The following is a 24,973-nucleotide window of genomic DNA, read 5'->3' on the forward strand; positions in this document are numbered from 1 at the left end:
CTTGCAGAGCAGCCAGCATTCTCTTCACTTTTCAGATAGGGAAAATGAGACAGAAAGAAGGGGGATTTGTTCAAGGTCACACACTAGAAATGGCAGAACCAAGTCTCCAGTCCTAGCACCTAGAGGAGACAATGTGAAAAGAAGATTGAAGTCAGATACATTTGGGCTGGAACCCTGGTGCCCCTCCTCCTGGCAGATCACCCACCCCCTCTGACTCTCAGCTATGTAAGTGCCTGGCACATGACAAGTGCTGAACACACAAAGGCACCACTTTTTTCTAGTAAATTTTACAGGCTACAAGAACAGATACTTGTCTATCTTACTCACTTTGGCATCCCTCTCCCTCGTGGGCCGTGCCTGGAATTCAGAATACGGGTCTCCCTCCTCAAACCTTTTCTACAATCCCAGATCAACTTTCGTTTGTCTTTTTCCCCTAGCAGCCCTGCCTGGCTCCCACACCCACCCAGGCCCTGCCCACATTTGTCCCATGTCTCAGATCCCTTTTTTCATCCCTGACTCTCTCTCAGTTCCTCTCCCCTTCTGAGCCCACTCTACTACATGCTGTTTTTACAATGATGATAGTTTTTTACTTCTGATTATCTCCCTTTCTCCCCTGAAGGGTAACATGTTTCCACTCTCCTAGGGAAAAATGCACTCTGGAGAAGAAGAGCAAACTAAAGACAGTGAGACTGTAGGTGCTCCCAGCCACACCACCCACAGGCCACACAGGCCTCCTCTTATAATGGCCTCCAAGAACAGCTCTGTTGATCAAGGTGGACCTCTGGGAGAAACCAAGATGGCAGCCTAGGTAAACACCTAAACTGCTGCCTCACACAACAATTTCAATTTAAATCCTACAACTAAAATACAGAACTGATATCATCCAGAACCACAGGAAAGCTGGCTGAGTGGAAATTCTACTACTAGAAGGAAAGAAAAGAGCTCACAGAAAATCAGAGGAGCTGCAAAGGACTGAGGTAGGGAGACATGTGTGCAGAGAGGAAGGGCAGCTGAGTGCCTGGCTGATGTTCTCTGGAGGGAGAGGGAAGGAAGCCCCCGACTGCACTGAACCCCAGTTACAGGCGAAACCCCACGGACCCAGTCTCATACGGGAGGAGTCTGACTGTCAGGTAGGAGACTCGGAAACTCAGGGAAACGGCAGCGGGCAGGGGTCTGGATACACGCGCACAGAGAAGACTGCTGAGGTTGCCACTGGCTCTCCCTAGCGGAAGGGAGGCGAAAGCTCCTGACTGCACTGAGCCCCAGCTCCAGGCAAGCCTGGGGGAATCTATCCAACACTTCAGCCCAAATATCACTAATTTTTATAGCATTCGTAATCAATGGTGTTGTTGGCAAAATGGCATCTTTCTAACTTGCTGCAGGACCAATGGGTCCCCAAGCTCACTCGCTCCCAATCCAGGCTGCGCAGCCCAGGCTTGTTGAGGAGTGTGGGAGAAAGGACAGCCACAATACCCCTTGGTAGGTGGGACTTCAGGCCCAGAGTCAGTTATGACCTATGGGTTTTTCAACAATTCCCTTTTAATAATATTCAGGGGTGTGTGTGTGTGTGTAGTTTTAATACTCCAAAGCTATTCTCTGCTCCTTTCTGGCCAAAATTGTTCAATTGAATTTTCTTTTTTTAATTTATATTTATTTCAAAGAGAAAAGGAGATAGAGAGATAGAAACATTAATGATGAAAGAGAATCACTGATCGGCTGCCTCCTGCATACCCCTACTGGGGATCGAGCCTGAAACCTGAGCATGTGTTCTTGACTGAAATGATCGGGACCCTTCAGTCTGTAGGCCAACACTCTATCCACTGAACCAAAGCAGCTAGGGCTAATTTTTATTTTCAATTAAATCCTAACTATCGATATTTCTCAGATTCATAAAGATGAGCCAGCAGACACATCAGAATATTGAGTGGTCCCTTCTCCTGCCTCTCAGCTCTTGGGATAGTGGATGCAGAAGAATGTGCCTCTCCTTGAGCCATGGGGTCTGGAAGACATTTTGCCTCCTCTCCTCTTCCCCAGTCCCTCTCCCTCCATAACCCACTGGCCCCAAGCTGCAGAGCAGGGATAGAAGTCCCCCTCACACCTCCTGTGTCCAGGGAGCAGGGCAAGTCCGAATGGGAGATCCAGACACTAAGAATTAAGGAAGGACAAATACCAGCCCCAGAGACCCCAGCCTTCCCGGAGCTGGCACCTGGCTGCCAAAAGCCAAGTCAGAACGAGTGGGGGCAGTGGCCAAGGACTGGACTCGGGAGCGAAGCAACACCACCCCTTCCTGGCTGGTGTGCAGCCCCTCCTCTAACCAGCACTGCAAGGCTCAGCTTTTAGGCTGGGGTCATAAAGTGACTTTCCAGAGACAGCATGTGACATTCAGCCCCTTGCCTCCTCCCGAGTCTGACTGTAGCCTTCAGGCTCTGCCCATCCTGCTCATCTTCTCTCTCTGCCCAAAGAATTCTGAAAATACTACATCTTGCCTACCTCACAGTGGACAAAGCCTGAGTCCACTGCAAGCTGGCCATCATCTGGTCCCATTACCAGCCAGCCTCCTGCAGCCCGGGCTTGTGCCCTCTGAGCCTCCCCAGCTCCCTGCCCTGCATCCTTTGGTCCCATCTACTGGCCTTTGCTCTTATCTTTACCACCACCAGGAATATCCTTCCTTCTGTACACTGTCTCTGCTTGTCCTGAATCCCTCCCCCAGGAAAACTCACCTCTCCCCCTTTCCCAACCAGAGTGACCCCTCCATCCTCTATCCGCAACCATTTTTCCTTCTCCCCTCTAAGGTGCTGAGCACTGTCAGGATTCAGAGTCACACAGCTCTGGACCTAGAGGAAACTTGAACATCCTCCAGGTCTCTCTCCCCCCCACCCTCTCGCCACCAGTCCTTATTGCACAAGGCCCAGAGATGGGCGGAAGCTGCATAAGATCACACAGCACATTAGTGGCAGAGTTAGAACTAGAACTCAGCCCTCTGGAACCTCTACCCATGGCTTCTTGAGAACATGCGGCCTCCCCTGATGAGCCAGAACAGGACTTCTCCCAGACATTGACCTGTAATGCCTCCCAGTGTCCCCACCCCTCATCCAGGGCAGGGCCCAAAGGAAGCAGTCATGAACATTTACAAAATGAAGAAATAAAAAAATAAAAATATTTAATACTTTCTGTGTGCTAAACACATCAGGCTTCAGTTCTGCTACTCAAAACCTTGGTAAGTTGCTCATTTTTGTATAGAAAATATCTTCTGTGGGGAGGAGTGAGTGAGTACACCAGGAGGGCCCTCAGTTGTGAATGTCAATGACCAGTGGGCAGAGGTGGGGTGAGTGTTTGACACCCATGGTGAAAGAAGGTGTGCGGGGCTTGTGCACTGTGACCATCTGGACATCATGGGAACCCGGTCCAGGCTGAGGTGTGTGGCCCATTGGGTAGGCAAAACGCTTGGCCATGCTGTAGACGGGGCTGCGGTTCTGGTAGACAGATGGCTCAGGGCGGGCGTGCACGGCGGGCCCAGGACCTCCTGCCGCGTTCTTCTTGGAGAACCGGATGTTGTGTGCGGAGGCCAAGCTATAGCAAGGAGCAGCTCGGTTGATGGGGAGGTTGGGCCCCAGCAAGAGTGGCAGTTGGTAGTGGTTGGGGGCCGGGTTGGGGTCCATTACTCTGTATGGGCACCGGGAGCCGAAAGTGTACTGTGGGGCCCTGCGTTCTCCAGGAGGGCGGGTCTTCTCCACGCAGTAGTGGCAGGAGGCTGGGGTGGAGCTCAGGCCTGAAAGTGGGCAAAGGTGGCGACCTGAGGCATTGATTAGCCTGATGTGACTTCACTAGAGCCACATTCGCTTTGGACAGGGAGACATCCAACCCTACACGGAGCTGTGGGCAGGTGAGGGACTTAGGCTATCCTGACATTAGAATATGACACTATTGTCATAATATAAAGACCACACCCTCGTCAGTTGCTTAGTGGTTAGAGCATTGATTGAAGGGTCTCAGGTTTGATTCTGGTCCAGGGCACACATGCGATTACAGGCTTCATCCCCAGCCCTAGTCAGGGTGCGTGCGGGAGGCAACTAACAATGTGTCTCTCATATCGATGTTTCTGTGTCTCTTCTTCTCCCTTCGAATTTCTCTAAAAATCAAGAGAGAGAAAAAAATATTCCTGAGTGAGGATTAATAAAAAGAAAAAGACATAAGTGTCATCAGTATGACACCTTGGGCTGTCAGCATTCTGACATTGTCCCCATGGCAAAACCAAGAAAACATCCTGAAATCACTATGAGCTTATTAGCATAGCGATATTGCTGCCCCTATATGAGCCCCACTTATAACAATCACCCCTGACACATATGCATAATGTTGTCTTCAATAAGTAAGTACTGTGACACAGATATGGTGACATCTGTGTCTTGATGTGACATTGCAGGGAGATACCAGCATCCACAGACACACCTGGAGGGGAGTCATGATCCTCTGCCCCCACTCAGGTCCTAAGGGTAGACCTCCATTCTTCAACCTCCCAACCCCACTCCCCATTCCATCTTACACAGGTTAGGGATGCGTTCCTCCATGGAGATCTGCTGGCAGCTGGACAGCCCAACCCGAGTTATTTTAGGGTTCAATAAGTAGCAAGGCCCAGGGCTGCATATGTCCATTATCCCTGCAAGGCAGACACAGACCTCAGTCAGTTCTAGAGTCTGTCCCAGGGGAGACCCTCTTCCCCAAGAAAGGAGGGAAGGGTTTCTTCTCAATTCCTCAGGCTCTTGGGTGTTTTTGGGAACCCTGAGAATTTGACTCACCTGTAAAATGGGGCTTTTCATTCTCAAGAACTTGTCCAGAGGGACAGCTGCATAGCAGCTTAGTCCACTGGTCAGTGATTGGTGCCAAGGGGTCATAATAGGCATGGTGGCTATTGTTAGTTTTAAAAAGGGACTCAAAATAAATAAGCTTATGAACAAAATAGGTCCATAGGCATAGATGCAAGGAACAGACTTGAGAGACCTGAGGGAGGAGGAGGAAGGGGAAAAGGGAAGAAATTAGCTGAAGGACATATATGCATAGCCCATGGACACAGGCAAAATGTAGTGAAGGCCTGGGGAGGGATGACGACTGGGTGCAGGGGGGAAAGGAGGATGGGGAATACTGTAAATAATAAAAAGGGGCCAGGCCCGGAGCAGCAGCAGCCAGGCCAGGAGCGGCTGGGCCCAGAGCAGCCGAGCCCAGAGCAGCCAGGCCCAGAGCAGCAGCAACCAAGCCCGGAGCAGCCAGGTCGGAAGCGGCCAGGCCTGGAGCAGCTGGGCCCAGAGCAGCTGGGTTGGGAGCAGCCACATCCAGGCCGGGAGCAGCCAGGCCCAGAGCAGCAGCAGCCAGGCCGGGAGTGGCAGTGGCCAGACCGGGAGCAGCTGGTTGTGGAGTGGACCAGAGCAACAGAGGCCAGGCCCGAACCAGCAGGCCCAAAACAGCTCGCTCCTCGCCTGCCCACGCCCCAGGGCTGCCTCTCAGACATGGCTGGAAACTTTTGGGGAAACTTGAGGGTCTGCTGAATCAAGTGATGAAGGCTTAAATCTGGAAGTGTTGAGTTAGTATAGCGCTGGGGTGTTGATCTGTGAGTGCCTTGTGTGGGGTCTGGATGAGGTTGGTTGATCTATTTGGAAATATCTTTTGTGTGAAGTGTATTCTTGGGCATGTGGAGGTATTATTGATTTGAGAAAATGCTAAGTAACTGATGTACTATCTGAAAAATTTAAAGTTCTGAAAGTTTAAGGTCTCTTGCCAAAAAGAGGTTTTAAAGCTAACCCCTTAATTTTAATGGAGAAAGGGGAGGACAAGCCCTTCCCACCCAGAACAGGTAATCCAATTCCAACCAGCAGCTATCTTTAAACAATGTGTTCATTTACATTTGAATGGCTACACCTTTTGATAGCCTAAGGGCAAGTTTACATGTAAACAAGTTTGCTTCTCAATTCCCAGGGCAGAAAAAACAAGGTTTAAAATTATTAGATTTTAAAATTTATTCTTAGAAGTATAAAAGTTTATTAATTAAAATAACAACAATAACAACAACAACAACAACAAAAAGGAGATTGAAAAACCTGATGAACAATATTAGCTGTTGATTGTAGTAGAGTCGGCGATATGGGAGGGGAGTGGACTGACTGTTCTCAGGGAAAGGGGGAGTGGTGGATGCGGGAAGAGACTGAACATAAACTGTGCACCTATGGATGAGGACGATGGGGGGTGGGGAGGGGGCAGAGGGTGGGGTGGGAACCTGGTGGAGGGGGGAAGAAATGAAGAACCTTTGTAATAATATGAACAATAAAGATTGATTTTAAAAAAAACAAAAAACAAAAAACACACACAATAACAATTAGTGAGGATGTAGAGAAATTGGAACCCTGTAATGTGGCTAGTGGGGATGTAAAATGGGACAAGCTGCCATAACCGGTTTGGTTCAGTGGATAAAGCCTCAGCCTGCGGACTTAAGGGTCCCAGGTTTGAATCCAGTCAAGGGCAGGTACTTCGGTTGCACGCACATCACCAATGGAGGGATGTGCAGTGGGTAGCTGATTGATGTTTCTCTCTCATCTATGTTTCTAACTCTCTCTCACTCTCCCTTTCTCTCTGGAAAAAAAATCAAATAAAAAAATGGGACAGCTATTGTGAAAAAAATAAAATAAAAATAATAATAATAATAAAAAGGGGGCCCAGCTTCAGCCATTGGGGGTACCCTGCTGAAAAGAGCTGGTACTGCTGGCCAAGGAAGGGGTCTGGAAGGCACCATAGATCTCAGACCCCCAGATACATACTCCTGCCCAAGGCCAGTAGCTCCAGCTCTTTTGTGATCCAGTGCTCCTACCCCTTCATGGGGTTCCAAGCCACCTGGATAGCCTTGGGGGCCACCATCCTCACCACTTTCCCCCAATCTCCAGCTATTCCTGCCCAGCTGCTGTGGCAAGTGAATCCGTAAAAGCCAGACAGAAAGGCGACTCTGCTCTGCCAGCTGGACAGTGACAACATCCCTCTAAAGTAGGGGTGTCGAACTCAATCAGAGAAGGGGCCAAAATCTAAAATCCAGCCTAAATCGCGGGCCGAATGGTTTACTGAACAGTCATAAACTGTCATTGTGATGGAAACGCAGCGGAGTGCAGTGATGATAGCGCGGTGCGGGCCACATTGCAAGGCCTGGAGGGAAGGATTTGGCCCGCGGGCCTTGTGTTTGACACATGTGCTCTAAAGCTCCCTCAGGAGGTCCAGTTGGAAGGTGCCCACAGAGTTGCCTTCAGAGGGGTAGGTCATTTGGGCATCACTGCTGACATCCATCTGGACCTAACAGATAACCTTGGTGTCCAGTTCAGGGCGGGCCTGTGTTCCCAGGGGCCTGGGGCTACAGATAATGGCTCTTTTCCTCTCATTGCCACCCCAAACATCTAACAATAACCCTACACCCAAGGTGTGGGGGGACACTCACGTTTTGCTGAGTGCTGAGTGTGCAGAGTGCAGGCTGGCTCCTGGAACATGGAGCTGTCGTGGCCTAGGTAGCCTGTACAGGATGGCCGCAAGTACTTGGCAGGCCCCGGACCTGCGAGAACAGACAGCAAGGCTCACTCTGGGTCCACCAGATCAGAGGCAGGAAGCTCCAAGTACAGTGCTCCGTGAGAACATCAGGGTCTTTGTTCCCTGATGTCCACGACCTCAAATTCCACCATCAAGTCGCTTCCTTGCCTGAAAGGCAGTGTTCCCAGGTAAATGTAATTTCCCTTGGATAGGTAATAGTTACAACTAACTTATACTGTGGCAAGTAATACACTAAGCATTTTATGTGAATTGTTTCAGTTAAGCCTCCCAACAACTCTGTAAGATAGATACTATCGTATTTCCCATTTTACAGATGAGAAGACTGAGGCTTAAGAATATCAATTTGCCCAAAGTCACACAAGCTGGTAATGTGAAAATTCTGAGACAATCAGCTCAAACATTTAACCATCACTAAACCACCTCCCAAACTGAGCAATAATCAGTTATTAACAATGTAGTAAAAAGTAATATTTCTGCTTTCATTTGAGATTAAGATTCAAGGGAAGGGGGGAGCTAAAGCGGGGTTAAAGGCTCCAATAAATCCATAGCCTTTCATTAAAGCTGGCTTCACTCCATATCACAGCCTCCCTTTCTTTCCTACCTACCTCCCCCCTGAAAATTCCCAGCAGTAGAATCACTGCCTGCACGAATCAGCTTGGAGGCACACATCTTCTGTGGACTTTAAAGAAAGTCTGCAAGAGAAAGAAATGGGCCCGAGTTCAGGGCAGGGTCTGGGGGTTCTGCTCTCACCTTTGATCATCGCCATGACCACAGGGGTCTGCTTCACCTCTTGCCAAGAGGGCACCGGCACCTTCTCCTCTGGGCGCTGCCCGTAGAACACAAAGTTCCCGGGCCCCTTGCGCTGCTTCATGGCTGGAACCAAGGACGGGACAGTAGCAGCTACAGAGACATCTAAGTGGCAGGCAAGGAGCTAGGCTGGTGTGGGGCTTATTTCAGGTTCCCCTGCCCAAGCTCCTGCGTCCACTCTTGCCCACTCCAGAGGTGTCGTGGGGCTGAGAAGGAAGACAATCTCCGGCTTGAGCAGCTGAGACAGTCTAGGGCGCAGCAAGCCACAGGGCCCAGGAGACAGGACCTGGAGATGACATCACTACAGAACCTAGACTGTGAAGCGCAGTGTTTATTTCTGTCAGTTGCCATGGTGCCTGAACTGTGGCATAGAAATTCTATGCTAGCAGCTGAGTCATAGAACCCTGAGATTCGACCCAACCAAGCTATATTGCCTGAAGGGTCCCCAGGACACTGGGTCAGAGAAGGAAAACAGAGAGGTGGAGTGACAGAGCCAGATCTTCACTCCTCGTGGGTGCCCTAGGGGTGGGAAAAGGAATAGAAAGACTAGGTAGGTGATGGGCCAAGAGTTCCTGGAGCCTGCATAGCTCCCTATGGTGGCCCTTTACCTCCTGCCCCTACTACCTGTCCCCCAAGGTTCCCACCATGCCCTCCCTTCTACCAAACCCTGTTTTTCCTTGGGAAAGGATCAAGCCAATTATTTCACACTAAGGTCCAATAGTTTCCCTGATTTTATCCCCAGGCCAGCATCTGTAGAAATCTATGTCTAACTCAAGGAATACTTGCCTGCTGCTGGCATTTCAGGCAGGGAATGAGAAACAAATAAAGGAGGATGGAGGGGTAGTGCTGATGCCTTAAGAAGCCACTTCCTGTCCCTGTAGTCAGGAGCACCCCAGGGTGGAGGGGAGCATGAGAGGAAACATACGATTGATGTCTGAGCCCCTGGGCAAAGGAAATGCTGGAGATCTCTTCACCCTTAAAATCCCGAGTTTTGGGGGGCTCCGGGTCAGCTTATACCAACCAGTTTCTTAGCTCAGATGGGATTTGGTGGAAATCAAGTAAGAGGGGTTTCTATTCTGAGAACAAATGACAACTGGCTTTAGAGAGGGTATCTGTCACAACACCAGTACATAGATATGGAAACTGAAACCCCAAAAAGAGAAGGACTTGCCCAAATTTTCTCCTCACATCAGTAGCAGAAACAGACCCTGGACAAAACTCCAGGGCTCTCTTTGGATCATAGCGTCTGATCTAATGGAAATCAAAATATGCTGAGCCTTATTCCCACCAGCAGGCACAGGGAAGACATGGAGTGGACCAGCCATACATGCTGGCATTCTAAAATCCCCTTGTCAGACCAGAAGGCTCAGAGCAGATGGCAAGGTCCCACCCAACAGCAGCAGAGCTGCCCGTGCCCTCACATCACCTATGGAGTAGCCAGGCCTCTGATTTCTGGAGAGGTGAGGCTTGGCAAAGTGGGGATTGGCCCTACTTCAGTTCGTCCGGGGCCATGGGCAGTGCCGCCTCCACACCCCATCCTCGTCAGCTTTTCCTGGAGGAAGCTGTGAGCTTACTGGGCTAGAGCCTGATGGTCTCATGCCAATAGGGGCCAGATGTGGGGCCGGGAGCTCCACCTTCTTGGGCTTGGTGGGGAGGGAAGACTGGGAGGAGTTTCCTGGTATTTAAACCCAGGGAGCCTTCCTTCCCTCCCCCCCACCTCCCACCCCTGCATTGCTCCTGGCTGTCATCCTTATGCACAGCTCTCTTGGAAAAACTGAACCACTCTACACCCCTGCGTCTGCTCTGAATGCAGAAGCTCCCTTCCCTCCAGCTTTCACAGAGACTAGCTAACCCCTGGAGACAGACCTCTGTCCTCTCCAAAGCTTCTGTTCTGTCTCTCATACACCTGCCCCTGAGAGCCCCAGGTAGAGGGTGCCTTGTCTCCTCAGTACCCACCAGGCAGTGTCTACTCCCTGTCAAAAAAGGAGCTGAAAACTCATGGCTCTTGAACACTAGCTTTGCCTTCATGTCATCCCCTCCCATCTCCACTCTGGTCAGCTTGCTGTCTCCCTTTCCCAGAGATAATTTCAAGCATGGTTCATTCCCCTCTCCATGCCTGGCCCTCCCTCCAGCCCTGCTCCACCTCCTTCTCAGCTAAGAAAAGTGAGGGGTCTCCCTGCCATACCATCAGAACCATCCTGCTTCCACCAACACCTGCTCTCACTTCCCTCTGGGGTGGGGAAGGACCCTCTAAGACTTTTCTCATCTCATCTGCCTCTTCAAGAACATTTTGCTCTCCATGGTTCCATTCTTTGTTTTTACCTCTCATCTGGCCCCTTCCTAGCTCACTCTACATATCCTACATTCTTCCATCTATTACAGACCATGCCCCTGGCCCCGCACACACCTCTCCATCACTACCTGGATCCCTCCAGTCCACAGCATTTCCCTGTTGTCTGTTCTCACATCCCTTTCATGCTTCGGCTCTCCACAGGCTGGCTTCAAGCCCATCACTCAACCTCAACTATGATCTGCATGTGGAAGTTGCAACCAGTGGACACTTTCACCCTCACCCAATTAACCTCTCAGCTGTCCTGGACCAAACTGACTGACCATTCTCCCCTCCTTGTAGCACTCCTCCTGGTTCTAAGATTTCTGGTCTTCCTTCCATGTCCCTGTATGCTTTCACAAGCTTCCTGGTCCTTCTTCCTCAACCAACCTTTCAGTGTTGGCACATGCTTATTAATTACAAAGGGAAAACAGTAGCTTTACAGAGAGAATCCTGGCAGGTTGCACATCAACCAAGTAATGTAAGTTAACATCATCCACAATGGGACAGAGAGGTATTGTGTGCCTCCAGAAAGGATGCACTGAGAAGGACGCAGCACCTCTTCTGGGCTGTTCCACCAAAGTTACATAACCTGAACCTAATTATGAAGAAACCAGATAAACTCAAGTCAAGAGTCACTTTACAAAATAATATTTCTGAAATGTCATGAAAGACAAAAAAAAACTCTGAAGAACTTTTCCAGATTAATAAAAACTCCAGAGATATAATAATTAAGTACAACATAGGAGCCAGAATTTTCCTTTTGTGGACAAAAGAGACCACATGCTAACCTGACAAGCTCAGGGAAGGCCTGCATGGCAGTCTTGCAAACTCAAGGACCTAAAGTAACCATAAAGGATGGTCTAAAATTAAACTTTAACTAAAAGCAGTTATGGTGGGTAGTCACCTCCTAGGCCAGTATCTTCACTGACAAGATCAACCTTTACCTTATTTGAGCCTATCTGTCTTTTTGCATCTATAATAACACTAGAGGTCTGATGTGTGAAATTTGTGCATATGGGAGGGGAGTCCCTCAGCCTGGCCTGCGCCCTCTCACAGTCCAGAAGCCCTGTGGGGGGATGTCCGACTGATGGCTTAGTGCAGCGTTTTTCAACCGCTGTTCCGGGCACACTAGTGTGCCGCGAGATGTTTCCTGGTGTGCCGTAGGTGCAGACAAGACAAGAATTTTATAATTTTTCACTATTTTGTTTACTTAATATTTCATAATAAAGTAATTATAAAATACTTTCTTTGTGTTTATTTGATTCCTATTCAAGAGAATTACTTTATATATAGTCAATAGAGGCACAGAGTTAAATTTTTTAACATTTTCTAATGGTGGTGTGCCTCGTGATTTTTTTCATGAAACAAGTGTGCCTTTGCCCAAAAAAGGTTGAAAAACACTGGCTTAGTGGACCTAAGCCATTAGTCGGACATCCTTAGCATTGCCAAGGAGGCAGGAGAGGGTCCCACCACAGCTGCTGTGCTCTCCAGAGGTGAGCCCGGCTTCTGGCTGAGTGGCACTCCCCCTGTGAGAGCACACTGACCACTAGGGGGTGGTGGTCAGCACACATTATAGTGACCAGTCATTCCACCATTTGGTCATTTGCATGTTAGCCTTTTAATATATAGGATATGCTGTAGATGAGGCCCCCCCTGGAGCATAAGAAATGTAAAAAAAATTCACTGTTAACTCATTCTCGAATTGCCCCCACTTAAATCAAATTGACCCTCCTGTGGGGCATGTTGTGCACCTTGGGAACCACTGGGCTTGACACTTTTCCTCTCTGAGCTTCATTTCTGAATACATACGCATATACCACAGGAATTGTATTCTCTTCTCTTCCTACCTCATTGGGTTGTCATGAGGAGGTTCTGAGCTAATATATCTAGAAATGTTTCATCAAGTAAGTGATGTCTAAACAGGAAGGGATTGTTAATTTTGAGCTCACGGGTACCCTCGCAGGTAGCAGGTGCTGGTTAGGGGAGGAGGGCGTGATTGTTTCCTGGGACTGTAGCTGTGGAAGCTTTGCAGAGGGTTCCACAGGCCTTGGAGAGGCGGGCTCTGGCCAGCAGTTCTGTAGGTTGTCCCTGGAGGCTCTGGTTGGGGGCGGGAAGTTAAGGGGGGGCAGCACGGCCAAAGGGGGAGTAACTGTCAAACCTTCCCGCTTGGCGCCATTCTTTAAATTGTACCTGGCTGTTTCACAGCCTTACCTGCTCAGGGCCAGGGCTGGGATCCAATTTCCTGGACCTGGTGGGGGCCAGGCCAGGGCTGAGCCATGCAGGCTAAGAGGGCGGGTTTAGCCACACCCCATGATTCCACTGCAGAGTCGGCCTGCCTCCACCCAGGTCTGGAGTTGTAGGGAGGAGAGGCATACCTGGCCCTAGCAGAGGGGGCCCTGCAGCAACAGACTGGCCGCAGGCTCCGGGGGCCCGCTAACAGGTGTGCCAGAAACAAATCAGTTTGACTAAAAGAGAGATGTTGACAGGAAGCCAGGAAGGCTGGTCAACAACCTTAACTGCTCTAACCACTAAGTTGAGACATTGTTAGCTGAAGCAGCCTCCACCTTGTTTGTCCCATGTAAGTTTCTGTTACTTCCTGCCTAAGATGTTTCCCCCAAAGCCTCAATAAAAGGATGGCAGGGCCAGAGCAGGAGTAGTTCTCCCACTAGAGTTGGACTACCACCTGGCCCCCTATATCACCAAATTGAATTTCTTCAAGTCTCTTCATTTGTGTGCGGCCCTTCTCCAGAACCCGAACCCTGAATTGGAACTCTTTCCACGCGGGACGTCACCATACAGGTGGTCACCGGCATGCTATTGTTGTGGGCGCCCCTGGTGGGGTTTGAGGGGGAGATATCGGGAGTCAGAGGTGCGGGCTGCAGCTACTCCCAAGGCTGAGTCTTCTCCCCATCCAGTCAACCTCCCGTCCCCCCAGGGGTGCTGGGGCTGGGGTAGGGTGTCTGTGCCCGGAGATTGGAAGAGCTCCCCGTGGCCCCTTCCTCTTCCTTCTTTGCAGTCTGGGCTCTTGTTCAGGCAGTCTCCTCAGACCCCTGGGAACTTTGACCAACAGCCCCCTTTCTGTGCGTGCATCAATATATAAATTGGTCTGGGACACTACAACAGACAATTAGCATATTACCTCTTTATATGTATAGATAGCCTTGAAATGTCTGGGTAATTTGTAACTTCCCTTTTTCTGGGACCCTTGGACACAACCTAATGTGCCTGGGTGCCAGGTCAGATCCCACAAATTCCTTCATTATTATAATGTTAATTGTTCTTGCACCCACCTAATTATGTCTATCATTTTACTTTTTATCCAATCCCAGAAGTTTCCTCCCCCTCCACCTGTGCTTTCTCCTGCCCCTCTAGTCTATCACCAATGGACTTCATGTAATCCACCTACATCTCCTCCTTTGATTGCAACATATAAAAGCAAAGGAAAACCCACCATTCTCCAGAGGACTATCCCAATCCATTGAGATATTGCTTCCCAGCAATTATTGACAGTTTGGCTCAAATAAACTCACAAAAATTCTTTACAGGCTTGAATGTCTTTTATTTTACTATCAAAAATGTTATTGGGAAACACTGACAAAACTAGAAAAAAAGTCTGTGGCTACTTAAAAGTATTGTACCAATGTTAATTTCCTGATTTTGATCAATACACTCTGGTTATGAAAAAAAAGGTCCTTGTTCTTAGGAAATACACAATGAAATATTTAAAGATAAAGGAGCAGTAGTATATCTGCAACTTACTCTCAAATAGTTCAGGAAAATACAGTATATGCAAGTACATAGAAAAGAATTTAAAATGTGGTAAAATATTAACCTTTGGGAAATCTAGGTGAAGAGCATGTGAGAAATATAACTAGAGGCCCAGGCCCAGGGCATGACATTCATGCACTGGGGGAGGGGGGGGTCGGGAATCCCTCAGCCCATCCTGCACCCTCTCCAATCCAGGACCCCTCAGGGGATGTCCAACTGCCGGGTTAGGCCCAATCACAGGGATCAGGCCTAAACAGGCAGTCAGACATCCCTCTCACAATCCTGCCTGCTGGCCTGATTGCCCCTAACTGCCCCCCTGCCAGCCTGGTCTCCCACAACTGCCTCCCCGCCAACCTGGTCACCCCTAACTGCCACCCTCTACTGGCTTGGTCAACCCCAACTGCTTTCTTCCCCCCACCCCACCCCCCCCCCGCTGGCTTGATCATCCCTTACTGCCCCCTTCTACCAGCCTGGTTGCACCCAACTGCCCCCGCTACCAGCCTGGTTACTCCACACAGCCTGCTATTCAGTCATTTGGTCATCCCTCACTAACCCCCGTGCCAGACTGATCTCCCAATGCAGCCTGCTGTTCAGTTGTTACTGTTATTGTGACGGCTTCCTGGACACTTTGCATATTCTTCTATTATTAGTATAGATTTTCTTGCTACTTTTCTGGAAGTCTGAAATTATGTCTAAAAAAATGTGAGGAGAAAAAAAAATGTTGGTCTGTCAGAGTTCAGTCCTGGAGCTTCCTGTCATTCTCCACGACACTCTTCTTGCCCTGGGTAGTCTTATCTTCTCTTGTTGCTTCAGCCCCACTATCTGTACCCGAACAATTCCCAGAGATATGCCTCTGGCCCAAACCATTTTAGGGGTTTTAGAGCCACATATTTGACAGCCTGCCCAGTGTCACTTAGGTTTCTCACAAGCTTCTCTAAATCAATATGCCCAAAGTTTTTCTCATGAGATGCCCCTGCCACCCATTTATCTCAATGAATGATATCACCAGCCATCTAAGTGCCCACACTAAAAAACTGAGCTTGTCCTATACATCTCACTTGTCCCTACTCCAACAATCACCAAGTGACATTGGGGAGCCTGTAACCTCCCAAAAACAGGGATTCTGTCATTTACTTTTGGGTCCCCAGCCCCCAGGATACTGCCTAACATTTCTCAAGTGCTTGAGAAATATTGTTGAATGAATGAATGACTTTATTCATTGATTGGTCAAGGAAACATCACTTCTCCTCAAAGAAGCAGAGTCCTACTACTCTCCGAGTTCCAGACACATTTCCGATGTGGCTCACTGGACTACCATTTACAGTTGTACCGATTTGTATCAGTTAGCTATTGCTGCATAACAAAACTATACTTAAAACTTAAAGCTGTTTCTGTAGATCAGGAGTTCGAGTGGATTAGCTGGAGAGTTCTGGCTTCAGGTCAAGATGTGGCAATCAAGATGTCACAAATAGGGGCTGTAGTTATCTGTATATCCATTTTCAAGATGGCCACTCACATGAATGGTGAGTTGATGCTGTCTGTTGGAAAAGGACACATGGGTCCCTCCACAGGCTATTAAACTAACCTCAGGCCATGCTGTCTGGCTTCCCCCGGAGCAAGCAATCAGAAGAGAGCAAAGCAGAAGCCTCCATGTCTTTTATAATCTTGCCTTGGAAGTCATTCTCTGTCATTACTGCAATGCCCTATTGATCATGCAGGTCAGCCCTATTCAATGTGGAAGTTGACTACACAAGGGCATGAGTGCCAGAAGACCACTGAGAAACATCTTGGAGGCTGGCTACCATGAGTATTTTACTGCACAAGGACTCCTACTCAATGGGGCCAAAATCCAAGCTCTATGTTCTTGTATAGAGTGGCATACCCACTAAGCCCCACACAGCTAAGCCCTGCCAGCTGGCTCCAGCTGGCTCTTGGTTGTCAGTCTTGCCTCTCCTTCAAGGGATTCCCAGAAGTCACGCAGAGAGCAGGACCCTGGCATCAGTACTTCCCATTAGCATAGCCACCGGCACTGTCCTGCTCAGTTTGTGAAGCACTGACGCCTCTGCTGGAGAACATCACCCAAGTGCTGCAGTGGTTCAACAATTTACAGATTAGGGGAATGGTGCAGAGGTGAAGTGACTCACCTGTGGCCACACAGAAAGGCTTGGCAGAACCAGATTTCTGGCTCCTAACCCCACATTCTTTCCACTGCCCTGCCCAGCTTCCAGCTCAGATCCACGTCCCCTAACATCCACTGAAGCTTCATTCATAGTCCTGAGGAGATATTTCTCATCCTTTTGGAAAGTACTCCACAGTCCCCAAATGTGCCTGCCCTATGCTAGAGTCTGAGCAAGTATGTGCACATATTTTCCATCCAAACAGGGACAGTTTGTTCCCCTCCCAAGGCTTCCTCTGTAGGTAGCTGGGTATCCACTGGTGGGCACAGCAGGGTTAACAACATGAACCACTGTTTAGAAAGAGTGCAACCCCAGGGGAGTCAGCTGTGGCCAGCTGGTCACAGCCACTGAAGCCACAGCCTTTGTGGATGTGGTATGCACGAGTGTCTGCTCCTGGGAACAGAGGCTCTGAGATGGTCCTCCCACCCCCAGTCTGTCTGTCCAGAAGGGCTTGGGGCTTGGCCCAGACCCTGTTCTGGCCAGGGCGAAGTCCTGCCACTGGTCTCCAGTCCACAAACGGCTGCCGGGAGCCGCAAACATGATATTTCAGCTCCTGAATGTTGTAATTGTTGGGAATGGCTGCCCCACCCCTCCTGTGCCTGGCCTCTACACTTGGAGGAGCTCCATCAGTGCTTTCAGCCTAGAGCAGGAGCAAGACCACTCCTAGCAGAGGCCCCTGTCGGAGGCCCAGGCCTGGGGCCTGCTGCTGTGGAGCTCCTGCTCAGGAGACTGCAGGGGCACAGAATCAGGGACAAAAACCTATGTCTCTTTGTACAGTAGTGGCCTGGGTTCTGTGTCCTTCATGGCAGAAGGCCAATTCCTTGAGGGCAGGACCTGGATAGTGAAAGCACACCCAGCTCAGGTACAATCCCATGTAGAGCATAAACCCGCACCATTTACTAGCAAACTAGCTTTAGTCATAGGCTCCTTGGGTGGGGCCCAGGTCTTCAGGGTGAAAAATATGGAGTCACTCAGAGTCCCAGCTGTGGCTAAGGGCAGGACTAAGCCACAGCCACAACCAGAGCAGGCACTCTTAACCCCAGAAGCACTGAAGATAACAGTGACCAGGAGGCCTGACCAACATGACTGGCTGAGTTCTGCTGGCAGAGAAAGGAGTGATGTGGGGCTCTCTTGTTTGTTCTCCCAGAAGCAGATCTCTTGGGGAAACTGAGGCAGCACATACCACAGGTCATTGTAGCTTCAGAAAATTTGGAATCCTTCTCACTTCTAGACTGTGGGCATCCTGCTTTATTCTTTGAATGTGTTCTGAGTCTCCCTCTCCCCAAGCTGGGGTGCTGTCCTGTGGGAAACAGTCAGTCAGGGGGCAGTGGAGACCCTAACTCAGACTTCCTGCCCTAGATAGGCATGAGGAGAATACAGAGACATCACTTCTCCAGGGAGTCTGTGGAAAAGGAGGCCATGATGGGAACGAGGACTGAAAGGGCTTCCTGGAGGAAGCCAGAGAGGTAGGAGCAGTCAGAGATGGTCACTGAGGACACCTGGCCAACCCAAGCTAAAGAAAGTCATGACAAAGGTCAGAGTGCAGAGGGACTCAGGGGCATGCTGAGAAGGTTGGGAGAGGACAATTGAGGAGCAGGCAGCAGGCATTGCCCAGTCCAGAGACTTTTGCTCTGAGATAGTAGGAAGTAGTCAGGAACCAATTCAAAAACAATGCAGGACCCCAACTTTCTGCCAGTCTGCCTGGCATGATGCCACTCAGCACTGGTCCTGGGTTCAAATGCTGGGCTACAGGCTGAGCGAAGGCCAGGCTTGTGTGTGCCAGAGCCCCAGCAACTTTTCCATTAGATAGCCTGTTTTCTCATCGTGAAAAGGGAGAATGGTCGCCTGACACACACACTTCTCAGAGTTGTCAAGAGACCAGGTGAATGTTTTATAAACAGGGAGGCTCAGCAGAGAAGCAAGCGTGGGTTACCATTATTTTTCCAGGCCTATTTCTCCCTCTCGCTAGCAACAAGGCAAGGGAGGCTTCAAGCTAATCCTGACTCCATCCTGAACTGCAACTGGAGGCTCCACAGACAATGGAGTAAATCTGTGTGGGTAAAAATCAGGCAGAACATGAAAAGAGGGAAGATGGGATGGGTGGGAATCTCCTCCCAAGTTTTTGATTCATAAAGAGACAAAGCCCTTCTCCAAACTTTTTTTTTTTTTTTCGTTCCTAAAATGAAAGCTCTACTCCTCCAAACAGTCTTCCCAGCAGCTGCCATCCCCCGCCCCAGGCTCACACTAGGCCAGAAATTAACCCCTAACAAGGACCAGGTGCCTTACTGAGTAGTGGAGAAGGGAGAAAAAGAAACAAGTTGTAGAATCAGCTAAGCCACTAAGACCAACTGAGCACAGCCCCACCCCACGCCTTCTAGGGTGACCTAGAAGAGACTTCTTAGTCTGCCAAAATTCCCACAGAGCAGCAGCAACTGGCTTCCTAGTCAACCCCACAATGCATTTATTGAGCATCTACTATATGCAGCTGCCTCTGAAGGGGAAAGTTCAACCTTCAAGGGCTTTCCTTCAAGGGAGATGAAGAATATGAAGCTGTATGCAAACTGGAACACGGATGTGCAGCAGGACAACAGAAAAAGGTAAGAAAAGACAAGCATTTGTTGAACACTTGCTGTATACCAGGCCCTGGGCTAGACACTTGTAGTACACTAAAGCATTTAGTCCTCACAAATCCAACTTTAGGAATGAGGAAACTGAGCCCCAGAAAGGTAAAGCAACTTCTCAAGTTTGGACAGCTAAGTAAAAAATCTGAAATTTTAAATCAGGGCTGATTCAATAGCAGTGCTCACAACCCCGCACAGACCATCACACAGCGCCTTGGTGGCAGGAGTGCTGGGCTTGGAATCAAAGACCCGGATCCACTTCTTAGCAGCTGCGTAGACTCGCTCAAGCCCCATAAGCTCTCTAAGCCTCGGTTTCTTCATCTCAAATGGGACTTAATTTTGTTGCAAACTGAGATTTTGCTATACACATCATGAGAATGCTACTGGTCAAGGAGAGAGGCTGGGGAGAGAGTACTTGGTGGGATGGGGTTGAGGGTGGGCTTAAGCAGGAGGTGTGGTAGAGGAATTCTAATACAAGAAAGGAGAACACTGCAGGGGTGAGCTTCCACCCTTTCACTGTACATACAAACTGAGGCCGGGGAATGCGGATGCCGGGACCAGCAGAGAGCAGGCGGAGGCTCAGTTGCAGGAACTCTATAATAATACAGCCTTTTCTACTCCTGTTTGGGACAGGATGAGGTGTTGCCCCAGAGGGAGCCAGGCCCCAGCCTGAAACTGTTAGGTAGAAGCGAAATCCAGGGCCAGATTTCCAGGAGACAGGAGTCAGGGGGCCTGGGATTTTGGTACCAAATGACCTAATCTCCACCGGAAGGCCTTGAAAGAACCACTTCCCGCTCTCAGCCTGTCTTCTACTCCATGAAATGGGGAGAGGGGTGGTTCTACCCACCTATTCTAAGGCAAATGATACCACGGAATTGAGAATCCCTCCTGCCTTGTGGGTCAGTGTAGGACATCTCTCCTCTACATACCAGGAAACTGAGACTGCAGAGCGGAGAGGTCAAGGTTGCAACACCAGTGGGCATCGGACAGGTGTAGAACCTCAGGCTGATGCCTCTCTGCCCAAATGGAATCCTGAGGAGACCTCAGAGGCAAAGAGGCCCAAAAGCCGTATGTGCGGTGGGGTCCTTCCTCTTAGCCCTAATGTGAGACTCTGTCCCCAATCCTGTCAAGGGCAAAAGGAAGAGAGTAGGTGGGCCACCCTAACTCATATAGGTCTAATCTCTTCTGGGACTCTGTCCCAGATATTCAAGGTGGGGTCTGGGTCTGACTGAGCTGTAACGGTCCCCTCACCCCTCCATAGGAAGGAGTAGCCTAGCAAGGGCCCTTTATTTTTTTATTTTTTTAATATATTTTATTGATTTTTTGCAGAGAGGAAGAGAGAGGGATAGAGAGTTAGAAACATCGATGATGATAGAATCATCGATCAGCTGCCTCTTGAACACCCCCTACTGGGGATGTGCCCACAACCAAGGTACATGCCCTTGACTGGAATCGAACCCAGGACCCTCAGTCCGCAAGCTGATGCTCTACCCACTGAGCCAAACCAGTTTCAGCACGGGCCCTTTAAGAAGGTTGTTGGGGGGGGTCAGAGAGGAGGACAGGCAGAGAGCCCAGGCCTGAAATCCGAGTGCTGGTTGGGCTCTGCTCCGCCCCCAGAGTTAAGTAGACTATGTGCACGGGGAGCCCCAGCCCACACCAGAAGAGCTAACTTCTCTCAACTGGAGACTTTGGCGCTCAAGTCCGGCTGCCAGCCCGCTGCAATGCATGCAGGTCCTCGGCCCCGAACTCCAGTCCCTGCCCTGGCCCTGGCTTTGACCTTGGCTATGTTGGCAGAATCAACATCTGCAGGTAAGTGAGGGACCTGAGACTCCCAACTCAGACTAGCAGGAGCTGTGGAGGGTTCCTTCGGAAGAGAAAAGAGATGGGCCTCAGAAGTGGCCCCCAGACTAGGAAACAAGGAGGCTGGACTCCTGCCACCCCAGGCTGGAGTCTCTGGGAATTCCACCAGAGTTAGACGCTCTCATCTCAGGGTAATACGGGCTCTGGTTTCCTGAGCGTGGCCCTGGGGATGGGTTGCCCAGGGTAGGGGCCCTTCATACCCAGTGGAGCCCCTTCAATGCCGTCTGAGCTCCCTGAGCCCAGGAGGCCTTCCGTGACCACATGGTGCCCAATGGACACCCAGTGATGAAAAGTACCCCAGCCTCACCGCCCAGGCCAGGAATGGGGAGTGCTGCAATGCAAGAAATGGGGAGGGAGCCACCCTGCCACACCCTGTGCTGGGGAGATGGGGCACAGGCACCTCAGTCTCCTCTGGTCCCCTCCAGCTGCCTCCCAGCTCTGTTCCTGCTCCTACTCACATTGTCCGAGACGCACTTTCTCTCTGGCTTCTTCATCGCCACCTTCCGTCTGTCTTCCTCATCCCCCTTCTGTCTTTTTCTCTCTCCTCTCTCCTCACTGAGAAGTCTGGATTGGTGACAGACAGGACCACCCGCTCTGCAGCCTCCAGGAGGCAGGGCTGGTGCCTGTCCATATCCTGTGCTCCAACAGGGACTCGTCCCTCAGACAGCTCTGGGCAATGACACACCTCCCTGTCGCAGGCATTGGTGGCTGACCCCAGCAGAGACTGGGTGGCAGTTTACCTTCTGAAGGGTGCTAGGATGTGCCCCCTCTGGGTGACAATGTCAGAAATCCCACCACTGCAGCATTCTTCCCTCAGGGAAAGCTAAGAATGTGGCCTCCGACGCATCAGTCATTATACCCAGGTATGGATCAGTGCTTCAGCCTACAGCTTTCGGGACCATTCCCAAGAGCAACTTTGAGAAGAGGAAGGACTTGAGTCTCCCTGTCAGGGGCTCAGGCCACTAAAAGGGAAATGAGTCAGGGGAGAACCCCACACATACTGGGGTGAGTCAGAGCCAGATCCCCAGGCATGCTACTCCCATCCCCAGGACTCCATGGTCTGGGTGATGGTGAGTCTCTAGAGATGGGAAGGGGGCATCTGGGGTGATTAGAGAGGTCCGCTCATGTAGCCCGCCAGCCTCTAGCCATGGGAAAGGACCCAGCACCACCACTCCCTTGGCTTCAACTGAGAGCCTCTCTCAAAACCTCCTCAATGTACAGGTGCCATGCTGAGCAGTGAGGAGTGCACAGAAAATTATAAGCTGAACTTGGTTTTATACAGAAGGTAGAAAAGCAAATTAGAACTCAAACAGCAATTCCTGTCATGTCTGCAAAGATCCTGATAAAGTGTATGGAGAAAAGAAATCCAGAGGCAAGCTGGGGCAGGGCAGAGTATGATCCTCGAGCCAAGGCTTGGAGGATGTGAAAGGAAGGGGTTTAATGAGCAAAGGTCTGAAGTGTTATGAGCAGAGGGATGTTGAGATAGAAAGGCCAGCAGCCTGGCTGAAAGGCACATTTTGAGCACAAGCCAGGAAAAGCAATTGCACTGGGGCACAGACACTATAAATGGCAAAATGCAGCCCACTGCCTATGCCCTGCTGAGGAGCCAACAAAGGTTTTAGAGAGGAGATGACATGATGCCAGTGGGGCTTTATAACATTAAGCCAACCCCTGCTTTAGGAAAGATTTGGAATTGGGTACGGAGTGGGTGAGCAGGTATCCTCTCCCCGTCCCAGGCAGAATTCCTCTCCAAAAACCCATCTCTGTCACCATGCCTGGTTAACTCCCTTTCCTGGTGTCTGCAGTAGAGACAGCCCCTGCCTGAGGAGGGCGTCACCACTAGACACCTCTGGCCCCAAAGGCCCTCAAGGTACAAGAGTGAGGCACATTGGGCATCTAGGTCATGGGTCCTGAGAGTCGAACATTCTTGGAAGCCATCTGGCCCAGCCTTCCAATTGTACAGCCAGGGAAACTGAGGCCCCAGGGAGGAAACAAAGTGCCCTGAGTCCCACAGAGAAGCCCAGCTGCCAGTCCTGCTCTGAGGGAGTAGGTGAGGTATCCAGCTCCTTCAGAGCACTGCGGGAGGCCCTCAGCAGAGTAAGCATTGGGGAAGACTGGGTTTGAGCTGATGTGGAGATGACAAAGTTGGAGGTCGGAATGAGCAAAGAAGGGGTATAGCTGCCTTTGAAAGGTAGGTGAGGGGTTGAAGTGGAACTCAGGCAAGAGCACCTAGTAGGGAGGGCTCCTGTGTAACCTGGATGGGGGCTCTGAATTAATGGGGCTGTCTTAGAGAGCACAGGGGACCGGGTGCAAGGAACTGAACCAGGGCAGACTCAGCTGGATGGTCTGGGGGAAACAGTCTCTGAGCCATGCACATACTAGCCTGAGCCTCTGGCAGGGCAGGGCTAGGGCCCTCAGCCCAGCCCACCCAGTCTCTACAAAAACTGTTTCAGAACCAAGTATAACTTTGCCCCCTCCCAATGTTTGCCTGCCTGCCTGGGCAGGATAAGAAGGGCCTTTCAGTGCAGCTGCCTAGAGGGCCCAGAAGGGGACCAGGCCAGGTGGGCCAGGCCATTGGCGATGGCTAGGGGGAAGAGGGGCATGTGGAGAGTTCTCAGAGGAAATGTATAGGCACAGTCTGGGAACTGGGCATGCTGCCCAGGAGGGGGCTGGCAGTGGAGGGGGAGATGGAAATAACCCTGACATACACACTCATTGACGCACACAGATGTGGGCTCGCACATGAGTACAGACAACCCGGCACACAGTCAGATGCCCTCACAGACCTGGGTGGGTGGGTGGCTGCTGCCAGGAGCCCAGGGCGGCTGCTGCCTCCCTATCTGGGAATACAAGCCCCATTTCTCACAGACCTGGGCTGGGTGGTGCCTGAGGGGGAAGGAGGTGAGGGCAAGATGGGACCAGGGGTGCTATGCTGAGCTGTGGCTCCTATTTGGTGCCAGGAGCAAATAAACAAAGACAGCCTGCTCACTGCCTGCTCCTTCACTGCCTGTCCCCCAGTTCCCCGGCCCCATCAAGCTGCCCTTTTCCTTCCAACATGCCCCCTGCCCAGCATATGTCTAGTTCTGTAGAGCTTTCTAGAGTTAAGACTTTTTCTCCGGGTGCAAATGTAGGTATGTTTCAGAAGTACTGTATTCATTGTTACTGAATGTGTAGGAGTCATTTTTCAATTAACTGAATTGGTATGAACAATTTTGTACTTGGATTTTCTCTGGGGTGAGGAACTCCTAGTTCTTCCTGCTTCTCAGGATAGTCCATAACTCTAAACAGGGGAGAGAGTGAAGCTGTTATAATAGGGCTCCTCCCTCCAGAGATACCCTGTGGGGAGGCTAATCATATTGCCATGCAGCCTCACAGCCCTGCCAGTCAAAGACATCCATCCCCATTTTACAGTTGAAGAAATGAGGCTCAAAGAACAGGAAGGTCTGTCCTCAGGCCACTCTTTGGGCACACCGGCCATGGTGTTCTCACTCACCCCAACAACAGCTGGCTCTCCTAGATAAAACCAGGTGGACAGCCACTACCAGTGGGCATAGGCCCCCCAGCAGGGAAAAGAGATAGGTCATCAAGGGGAGACAGCTCCCAGAGGCCCCCAGATCTCTGTTCCCATCCCCACATGTTCCTCCAACACCCCACTTCTCCAAATCCTCTCCACCTTCTCATAGCATAAGCAAATCCTCTTCAAGAAAGCTCCGCACTCCTTCAACAGCTGGAATGGCAAAGGAAATCACATTTGTCTCCGATATAGGGGAGTGGCTCTGGGGCTGCTGGCAAGATGGCTTGGTGGCATGGCTCACCCATGTTCTGGACAGTGCTTA

The 24,973-nt window shown here is 50.4% G+C and overlaps 3 protein-coding genes across 4 annotated transcripts in view; 1 reads left to right on the forward strand and 2 right to left on the reverse strand.

The window, feature by feature from the left end:
* Window positions 1–24,973, reverse strand: part of PEAK1 (pseudopodium enriched atypical kinase 1) — a 715,824-nt gene that overhangs the window by 632,376 nt on the left and 58,475 nt on the right. The gene's annotated exons all lie outside the window — the stretch shown is intronic.
* On the reverse strand, window positions 2,389–8,984 carry ODF3L1 (outer dense fiber of sperm tails 3 like 1). The gene is made up of 4 exons (XM_036454951.2): window positions 8,323–8,984; window positions 7,466–7,576; window positions 4,544–4,657; window positions 2,389–3,769 (listed from the first exon to the last, which is right to left on the reverse strand). The coding sequence occupies exons 1-4, from the start codon at window positions 8,441–8,443 to the stop codon at window positions 3,288–3,290; spliced, it is 828 nt and encodes a 275-aa protein (XP_036310844.1). The 5' UTR covers window positions 8,444–8,984; the 3' UTR covers window positions 2,389–3,287.
* CSPG4 (chondroitin sulfate proteoglycan 4) overlaps window positions 20,903–24,973 on the forward strand; it is a 36,299-nt gene continuing 32,228 nt past the window's right edge. Inside the window, exon 1 of one of the 2 annotated variants that reach the window (XM_036454626.2) lies at window positions 20,903–21,086. In XM_036454626.2, the coding sequence (XP_036310519.1) occupies window positions 20,999–21,086 (88 nt within the window). In that variant the 5' untranslated portion in view covers window positions 20,903–20,998. The remainder of the gene's footprint in view (window positions 21,087–24,973) is intronic. The other variant, XM_036454635.2, reaches the window with a different exon arrangement.

This window comes from Pipistrellus kuhlii, unplaced genomic scaffold, assembly GCF_014108245.1.
Source record: "Pipistrellus kuhlii isolate mPipKuh1 unplaced genomic scaffold, mPipKuh1.p scaffold_m20_p_1, whole genome shotgun sequence".
NCBI classification, from domain to species: domain Eukaryota; kingdom Metazoa; phylum Chordata; class Mammalia; order Chiroptera; family Vespertilionidae; genus Pipistrellus; species Pipistrellus kuhlii.

What these genes read in the sequence shown, in the direction of transcription:
- ODF3L1 (XM_036454951.2), bottom strand. Translation starts at nt 8,443, where the DNA reads ATGAAGCAGCGCAAGGGGCCCGGGAACTTTGTGTTCTACGGGCAGCGC. An exon ending in GGTCATGGCGATGATCAAAG is followed by an intron (nt 7,577 to 8,322) that starts GTGAGAGCAGAA and finishes CTGTTCTCGCAG; the next exon opens with GTCCGGGGCCTGCCAAGTAC. An exon ending in GGAACGCATCCCTAACCTGT is followed by an intron (nt 3,770 to 4,543) that starts GTAAGATGGAAT and finishes GCCCACTTTCAG; the next exon opens with GCCTGAGCTCCACCCCAGCC.